Source organism: Chroicocephalus ridibundus, chromosome 23, assembly GCF_963924245.1.
Source record: "Chroicocephalus ridibundus chromosome 23, bChrRid1.1, whole genome shotgun sequence".
Lineage (NCBI taxonomy): Eukaryota > Metazoa > Chordata > Aves > Charadriiformes > Laridae > Chroicocephalus > Chroicocephalus ridibundus.
The window spans coordinates 3860036-3869692 of record NC_086306.1 but is presented as its reverse complement, the minus strand read 5'-3'; the positions used below and the strand labels follow the sequence as shown (position 1 = coordinate 3869692).

The window sequence follows — 9657 nt, the reverse complement described above, 5'->3', positions numbered from 1 at the left end:
GGGGATGGGAAATAGGGAAGGAGGAGCAGCGGGAAAGGGGAAGGGAGGGGGAGGGAGCGGGGGAAGCAAGGGGAAGGGGGAATGGGGAAGGGGCATCGCGGGGGGGGGGGGGGCGCGCAGGGGCTGGGGGGCCGGGCAAGGGGAGCAGGGTAGGGCGGGGAAGGGGGAGCCGGGGCAGGAGCGGGGGAGGCGGGGGGCGGAGCGGGGGAGGCGGGTCCGGGGCAGGGCCGGGGGGAGGACGCCCCCCGCACACGTGTGCGGGGCCGCCCCGCTGCCGCCCGGCCGGGCTATATAAAGGGCGGCGGCGGCCGGAGCATCGCCGCGCTGCCGCCCGCCACCCCCGAGTGCCCCACCATGAGCTACACCATGGAGCCCCTGGGCAACCCCTCGTACCGCCGGGTGACCGAGACCCGGGCCACCTACAGCCGGGCCAGCGCCTCCCCGTCCAGCGGCTTCCGCTCGCAGTCGTGGTCGCGGGGCTCGGGCAGCACCGTCTCCTCCTCCTACAAGCGCCCCAACCTGGGGGGGCCGCGGGCCGCCTACGGCTCCACGGTGCTGAGCTCGGCCGAGAGCCTGGACGTGAGCCAGTCCTCGCTGCTGAACGGGGCGGCCGAGCTGAAGCTGAGCCGCTCCAACGAGAAGGAGCAGCTGCAGGGGCTGAACGACCGCTTCGCCGGGTACATCGAGAAGGTGCATTACCTGGAGCAGCAGAACAAGGAGATCGAGGCGGAGCTGGCGGCTCTGCGGCAGAAACACGCCGGGCGGGCGCAGCTGGGCGATGCCTACGAGCAGGAGCTGCGGGAGCTGCGGGGGGCCCTGGAGCAGGTGAGCCACGAGAAGGCGCAGATCCAGCTGGATTCCGAGCACATCGAGGAGGACATCCAGCGCCTGCGGGAGCGCTTCGAGGATGAGGCGCGGCTGCGCGACGAGACGGAGGCCACCATCCGCGCCCTGCGCAAGGAGATGGAGGAGGCCTCGCTGATGCGGGCGGAGCTGGACAAGAAGGTGCAGTCGCTGCAGGACGAGGTGGCTTTCCTGCGGGGCAACCACGAGGAGGAGGTGGCCGAGCTGCTGGCGCAGCTCCAGGCGTCCCACGCCACCGTGGAGAGGAAGGACTACCTGAAGACCGACCTGACCACGGCGCTGAAGGAGATCCGCGCCCAGCTGGAGTGCCAGTCCGACCACAACATGCACCAGGCCGAGGAGTGGTTCAAGTGCCGCTACGCCAAGCTGACGGAGGCGGCCGAGCAGAACAAGGAGGCCATCCGCTCCGCCAAGGAGGAGATCGCCGAGTACCGCCGGCAGCTCCAGTCCAAGAGCATCGAGCTGGAGTCGGTGCGCGGCACCAAGGAGTCGCTGGAGCGGCAGCTCAGCGACATCGAGGAGCGCCACAACAACGACCTCACCACCTACCAGGTAGCGGGGAGGGGGCCCGGGCCTCGCCCGAGGCGGGGGAGGAGGCGGGGGGGCGGTGGCGGGGCCCGGGCAGCAGCTCGGCGGCGGGGGATGCCCGGGGGGGCGGGGGGAGGCGGGTGGGTCCCGCTCTGATCCCGGCACTGCTGCCCGGGGGACGAGTTTCTGAAAGTCCCTTTCGACAACTTTTTCCACTCCGTCTCTGCGCAAAGCTTGTGTCTGTGTCTCAGAGGTTTTTCTGTGTCTCTGTTGCAGGACACGATTCATCAGCTGGAGAACGAGCTTAGAGGAACAAAGTGGGAAATGGCACGTCACTTGAGGGAATACCAGGACCTCCTCAATGTCAAGATGGCCCTGGATATTGAAATTGCTGCATACAGGTACAGTAGGATCATTGCGGACATGTCTGGAATATTAATAGCACTGCAGATGCTGCTGGCTTGGGAAGCTTTATCAGAGATAAGAAATATCTGCATGCGGTGAACACAACTAAAATTGGGTCTCGACTAAATTATTGCAACCGTTTAAAAATCTACGCAGACCGCGGAGGGTTTGCAGTAAAACCCCAGAGGTCATTAGGGACCAGCTCTCTGGTAATCAGTGGCAAAGCTCCCAGCGAGCTCAGTGGGCACAGGACAGCATGACTCAGTGCAGTGGCTCCCCGGTGCCGCATTCTGCCCTTGTTTACAGAAGCAGAAGACAAGTTTATTTTTAATTCCTGTTTACTTTGCTTTGCATATGCCAAGCAAGCGGTGCTTGTCATTTGAATTCCCTTTTATCGCTTGAGAGAGACAGTGCACTTGCTTGATCATGGTTTCAAGCAGGGAGTGCTAATCTGCCTGTCACCAACACTTTTGCTTTTCTTGCTCAACTTTCCTTTAAAGGCATCCGCTCTAATCTGGAGCAGGAACACTGCTTGCTATTGCCATCACCTGGCAGGTTTTTTTAGTCTCCTTTGAATCACTTTAGAACTCTCATTGGAGAACTGCTGATTTTTCTGGGTCACAGGCTTAGATGAAAAACATGCATTTGAATATAACAGAAGTAGAAACAAAAAAACCATCTCCAGATCCGCTTAAATTCCTGAGGCTGTTCAGACAAACACACAGATACCCTAGGGTCTATAGCTGTTTGCTGCCAAAGTTAACTAACAGAAGTCTCTGAAGTATTCAGTTTTCATAGCCACACAAGAAAGGTGGATGCCCGAACTATTGAACTAGGACATAGGCTCCAATCAGCTTCGAATGTCTCACCCACAATATTTGGTTTGGGTCTGTTGGCTGTGTCCAATTCTCAGTTCGCCTAAGCCGTAATGCATCCTATCAAGTTAATCATTTTGCCGTACTTTGTGCCATACTAAAGTTTTTGCCGTTAAGGATGAATTTCAACTGATAAGCCAAAGGTGTTACCCTTGCCACATGCAAACCAAGCTAAAAGCTGTTTGCTGAATATGAATTTAGCAAAAAAGCTGATTCAAGGAAAGACGAACTGGGGCTGTGAGCGATGGATTATGCTGATGAGCTCTAGCGTATTCCACATATGAACTGATTTCATCCTGCTGACAGAGGGAAATAGTCTAATAGCTGTCCTTTATATTGGGTTTCTATGCTCATTTTTTTTTTTTCCTCCTCCTGATTCCCTTAGGAAGCTACTGGAGGGTGAAGAGACAAGATTCAGTGCCTTCTCTGGAAGCATTACTGGACCCATATTCACACACAGACAACCCACTGTCACAATAGCATCCACTAAAATTCAGAAAACAAAAATTGAACCACCAAAGCTGAAGGTCCAGCACAAGTTTGTAGAAGAAATCATTGAAGAGACAAAAGTAGAGGATGAGAAGTCTGAAATGGAAGATGCCCTAGCCGCTATTGCAGAAGAAATGGCAGCCAAGGCCCAGCAAGAAGAACAGGAGGAAGAAAAGGCAGAAGAAGCTGCAGAGGAAGAAGCTGTTGCCGAGAAGGCTGCTGCAGAACAAGCAGCTGCACCTGAGGAAGAAGAGAAGGAGGAAGAAGAAGCAGAGGAGGAAGAAGAAGCTGCAAAATCTGATGCAGCGGAAGAAGGAGGATCTGAAAAAGAAGAAATAGAGGAAAAGGAAGAAGGGGAGGAGGCTGAGGAAGAGGGAGAAGAAGCCGAGGCCAAGGGCAAAGCTGAAGAGGTAACAGCAAAGGTAGAAAAGGTCAAAACGCCTCCCTCAAAGTCCCCTCCTAAATCCCCCCCTAAATCCCCTGTAGCAGAGCCGGCCAAGGCTGTCCAGAAAGAAACAGCTGCAGAAGCAGGAAAGGAACAGAAGGTGGAGAAAGGTGGTGAGAAACCAGCCAAGGGGGAAGAGAAAGCAGCATCTCCGGAGAAGCCAGCAACACCAAAGGTAACCTCTCCAGACAAGGCAGCAACCCCGGAGAAGCCTGTGACACCAGAGAAGCCGGCAACCCCGGAGAAAGCCGCAACGCCGGAGAAGCCCCGCACCCCAGAAAAGCCAGTGACCCCAGAAAAGCCCCGCTCTCCAGAGAAGCCGGCAACTCCGGAGAAGCCCCGTTCTCCAGAGAAGCCAGCCTCCCCGGTCAAAGATGAAAAGGCTGTGGTGGAAGAGACCATCACTGTCACAAAGGTAACAAAAATTAGCGCAGAGGTAGAGAAGGAGGCCAGGAAAGAAGACATCGCAGTGAACGGTGAGGTGGAGGAGAAGAAGGAAGAGGAGGAATCCAAAGAGAAGGAAGTTGAGGAGGAAGACAAGGGAGTTGTCACCAATGGCCTAGATGTGAGCCCAAGTGATGACAAGGGTGAGAAAATTGTAGTTACCAAAAAAGCAGAGAAAATCACTGGTGAAGGTGGGGACAGTACAACCACATATATCACAAAGTCAGTGACAGTCACCCAGAAGGTAGAGGAACATGAAGAAAGCTTTGAGGAGAAACTAGTGTCCACTAAGAAAGTGGAGAAAGTTACTTCACATGCCGTAGTAAAAGAGGTTAAAGAGACCGAATAAAATAAATCATAGCTAAATTAAAAAAATTAAAGAGCTTGGGTTGGTGCAAAAGGTTAAGCCATATGACAGCTGCAAAATGCATGTGAGTGACGGCTTCAAAGCAGAACGGGTTCTCTCATGGAGGCTCCAGACACACAGTATTTTACTTTTTTGTGCAATATAGGGGAGGGGGGGAATGCATGCAGGCTCAAGATGTACTCCCTCCACAGAGCTTTGGGATCTAAAAAAAAAAAAAAAATTATACTAATAATAGTGCATGAGATGAAATGTGCAAAGGAAGCTTTTGAATTTCCTGAGCTGTTGGAGGGACATATCTGAGGAACGACTTAAGATGTATTATGCAAAGAACCAACTGAGCCAAAACCAAACAGAAAACAGTAATAGAATATTCATGAGAACCAGAACTCTCCTAGCCTTAAAAAAAAAGCTACTTATAAATAATTATGTTTACCTCACTGGTGCAATTAGGGTGGACTTTTGCTCATGGGAGAACCTAGTTGACATGCACAGTATGCAACCTTTTGTTGTTTGATGTAAAAGTCACAGCAGTTCTTGCTCAATAAAGGTCAATATTGAAAACATGACTTGTCTGGCGACTCTCTTTTTCCAACTCAAATCCTTCCCTGAAGTTTGTTCCCATTCAGGACAGAGCATCAGAGCTGCGTGGGTTGGAAGTTGCTTGAGGTTTTCCTTTCTCTTTGTTTCCTCATTTAGAAAATGAGTTTGAATTGGAAATGATGAACAAATTTGCTGTAACATAACACAAATACTTGAGCTGGTTTAAGCAGATACTCAAGAGTGGTATCCTATGCTTTCTAGAGTGAGGAGGAACCTCTTGAGCTCTGCTGCCTGGCCTCTGGGGCCTCAGAGGGGTTGCGATCGCTTTTGCTAAGAAGGGGAAGGTCTCTAAGCCACGTGCTGCTGACATTACTTACCTGAGCAATCCTCCTTGTGCTAAGTGTAAAAGCATTTAATTTTCCTCCCTGCACGCTAGTCTCAGCATGTAGGACTTAAAGGTGTGGCAATTTTCAGTTCATTCCTTGATTTTTTTCCTGTGAAGCCAGCCTGTCTGCGAGCCACAACTGGTCATGGTATCTGCTCTGACACTTGTCCATCACTTAAGCGTGCACAGACCCATTAAGTAATCTCAACCAAGACGCCATGTGTTCATCAAAATGGGGTAGTTTCGGATTATTTTTCCCCCCTCCTGCCCTAATTCTATGGGAATATCCTTATCGGTTCTCTGTCTCACTATGAGAACATCCTTATCGGTTCTCTGTCTCAAACGATCAACAGGCGCAATCTGCCTCTAAACACAAAATTCCAAAATTGAGATCAAATGAATTCCTGGAAAAAGGAACCTGTCCCAGAGTACTGAGTATCAAAAATATTCCTAACTTGGTTTTTCTTTTTTACGTATTTGTCCGTTCCAAAATAGCTGTAGCAATGAAACGCTTCCAGACTGACCTGAGGCCGGGTAGGGCTCAGATTATACCCAGTGTGACTGACAGATAAAACCAAACTAAAACATTTCTTCCATTTCCAATAAAAAGGCCTCCTAAGCGTTGGCCTGTGTCTACTGCTACGTGCAAGCTGGCTTTATTAAGAAGAAAGCCAATTGAAGGGTCCTCTAAAATCCCACTACGTGGAAAATAAATGGAGACAAAAGAAACAAAGGGAAAAAGAGGGGGGGCCCAACTCCAATTTGGGGAACTAATATTTCTTATTATGGGATTAATATTGTTTTTATTTCTATTACATTTCAAAGGGAAAACAAAGAACGCTGCTCCTGCATTTCCTACCATAACTAGCAAAGAAATGCAAATAATTTTTAAGGCTGGGTTCAGCACACGGACTGTCCTGAAATCTGTTGACTAATTGAGGCTCTGATCACATTCTCTGTGATTTGCACATGCCTTCCAATTCTTTACCCTATCAATAATTGAAGATCAAGTAGTTTTTAATTGAAAGGGTTCTGCATGTTCTTCACTGGAGAAATTGTAGAAAGTCCACAGCAGATAAGGCTTTCAAATAAATCCAACATAAGTCTTTATGTAGCAAAGTAATGAACGGTTCTCCTGCTGATATCAATAATGGGAATCTGTGCTCAACAGCTTGCTGGTTGAGCGACGTTTAATTAAAGCAGAGTTAGCAAATTAAATGGCAGCTTCTCTGTAGCAAGCTCATTTGTGAAAGTTGCATGTGTAGGTGACATAAAAATACCTCGACCTTTAGGAATAAGAAGTTAAGTAGCCCAGTCACGCTCACCTGTTTTCGGTAAGTGGTCGCACCATGTTCTGTTAAAATATGGAAATGCCCAATGGTTTGTGAGCAATGAAGCTGTTTTTCTCTTGGGTCTAATCAAAGTTTTCACGAGAACAATAACACTAAACCCAAAAACTAAACCAGAGACCAGTATTTAACATAAAACTTACTCTTTACATGCTTCCAAATAAGATCTAGAATCTGCTACCACCCCTCAGCATAAAAAGTCGGGCATCTTCAACGCCAACACCAAGAAGGGTCACCTTGTACAGTGAATTAAATATTGATGCCAGTAGGAAACTCAAGAACACCGTTAACTCCCCCTTTTCTGCCCCAATTATATTTCAGCCTTTAGTTATTACCCAGAAATACAATTTTTTTTTCTCTGCTCTAACACACAAAATAAATTTGTGAGTTTAGTCTATTTCCCACTGCAAATGTTTCCATCAAATCCTAAGAGAAATAAGCAACTGGTTAACACATTTCTAAATATTTATAAAACTATAAGAACTGATTAATATTTAATGTTGCCAAGAGGTTTTGTCTACTGACATCTGCAATCAAACAGTTTCAAAAGGAAGCGTCATTCCAGGGCAGAGATGCATAAATAGTATGTTATTTGCCTGTTCTGCACCAATTACTTCTTCAGACTGTGCATAACCAGTGAAGGGATTAATTACCTTCAGACACAGAAGTTCAGTGATCACCAAAAGGCTCCATGAAGGGAAAAACAATAATTAAAGGAAGTTACCGTGAAGATTTATGCATCTTATTTAAGGTAGACCATCAAGACCCCTGTGACTTCAGGACCTGGAGGGCTCTAAAACAGGATGTCTTTACCATAGTGGCTTGCAGAGGAGCTATGATTAAGAGATTTTCAGCATCCCAGAACTAAATTCCAGGTGGAAACAAAGTGGGAAGAGTTACAGAACACAAATAGGTTGCATTTGCCAGGGAGCTGAGTCAGGCACTAGAATTTTCTCCAGGCATCAGGGTCTGTGCTTTTCCCATTCCCATGTGAGCTTTCTTCCCTCTCTGTTCAGGATTAAACTACTCTTAACTAATCTAGGAAGGCAGCAAATGATGAATTGTCAATTATTCACCTACTAGAAGGTAAATTCCTAGAATCCGGATGTTATACCTGTACAAGTTTTCCTCTTGCTGAGTGGAAGGGGAGCGCGTGTGTACGTGTGTCTCAGGAAAGGCTTTGAGGACCTCCGTGGATTTGTCTTCCCTGTGCTGAGATCTCGGCCCCATCCAGACCCCGTCTGCCCAAACAGCAAGAGAAAATTCAGGGACAGACTCTCGGCTTTACTCACAGCCGCAACTTGGGTTAAAGTTTCTATCCTGTCTCCCTCTGCCTGCTTTTACTGCATTGCGTCAAAGCCAGCTCCTGGATTTTCAGTGGTAAAGCGAGTGTTGCCAGCAGGATCCCCACAACCCTGAGTGTCTCGGCACGCAAACGCACTCTTCATCCTCCTCCCAGCAGTTTACCTTAGCGGCAGGGCAGGACTGGGGGTAACAAACCAGGCTGGACAGTCACTGCAGCTTGTCACTCTCCGCAGCTCATCGCCACGGCTGTGACTCACACGTTTCCTGCGGAGTCGTGAAATCTCTCCTCTAGCTGCAATACATTAAAAATAACATAAGGAGTGGGGATCGGACTGAGATACGCTGCAAGGGGAAACGTCTTTGCTGGCGTATCTCTAAATGTGCTGGTTTGAGAGCATCCCCTGCAGCCTGGCTGCAAAGATGTGGAGAGCTGTATTGCTTCCCAAAGTGAAAGGGATACAAGGAACTGAATGAAGGATGAGTTTATCTGCAAAGAGAGACATGACAGAGGAAGCAAAATCAGGTATCGAAAAGTTAAAAGGAGCCCAGAGTGCTTGGAGAAAGGCAGGATGGGGCAGTGGCTTTAATATATGCCAATCAATTTAACAGTGCTTTGGCTTTAATGGCCGTGACGAGTTCTGATCTGGTGCTCAGCGTGTTCCTTGCTCCGTAGGAGCAGAACCTCTTTCCCAGCCGAAGCGCCACGCTAAGCGTTTTCTGGCGGGGCACTTCAGTGAATTTCCAAGTAGCATCTCTCAGGCTCGATATTCTGCGGCGTTGGAACGAGGGTATCACATACCCAAAGGAGCAGGTTTCCAACCAATTTGGCTTTTCAAGGCTTTTAAAAGCCCTGAGCAAACAGCGAGGTCGAGTCTCTTGCCCACGGTGCTGCAAGTGTCCCCCACCGCTCGCCACCGCTCTCCTGGAGCCGGAAAACAAAATCTGCTTTGTAAGAATAACTCTGCATAAAGACACATAGAAAAAATCTCCATGAAAAGCAGAAGGGAAACACAAAAAGAAAGACTTAAAAGAGATGTTGTTGAAGAAAATTATTTTACTTGTTTGCCTTCTGGTTCTCAAAAGCATCAAAACACCAAGAAAGAAGCGGGGGGGAATTAAGTATTTAGATACGGGAACTCCCTGTGCGGGAGTTACTGGAATTATTAGCTATGCACACAAGCTCTGTTCCCTAACTGGTTTTACCAAATCTTCTTTTTCTTTCTTCTGTCATTTTTCCTGGTAAAATGGAAGGAACGTTAAGTTCTTACCTCATCCATCATTTTCTTCTTCATAACTGTTTCAATGCTGGAAAGGGAGATGCTTTTGGAACACCCCTAAAATTCATATAAAAAGACACTTCCTTTCTCTCTGAACGTAGCCATTGAGTAGAGCCAATGCAAATCAACTCATACCCATGAAGTCAGTGTACAAAATTAAAAGTTACCCCAAAATCCTATGCAAAAAAAAAAATCCATCTAGCTAAATGTCACTGTGAAAGGTTTCAGTGCAGCCGTGGCACGCCTGTTTTAATGTGGGCTTCCATAGGTTTAATTTATTTAAAATGGTTTAATTTGCAGCATTAGCCTAGTACTTGCCCTTGGCACAAGGTTTAACTATATGCATCAACTTCAGCTAATTAAAAATAAATAGGCCCAGACTAC

General features: G+C 48.2%; 1 protein-coding gene across 1 annotated transcript; it reads left to right on the top strand.

The window, feature by feature from the left end:
- Positions 1-155: 155 nt before the first annotated feature.
- NEFM (neurofilament medium chain) lies at positions 156-4981 on the top strand. Its single transcript, XM_063358659.1, has 3 exons — positions 156-1416; positions 1669-1793; positions 3058-4981. The coding sequence occupies exons 1-3, from the start codon at positions 355-357 to the stop codon at positions 4397-4399; spliced, it is 2529 nt and encodes an 842-aa protein (XP_063214729.1). The 5' UTR covers positions 156-354; the 3' UTR covers positions 4400-4981.
- The last annotated feature ends 4676 nt before the right edge of the window (positions 4982-9657 follow it).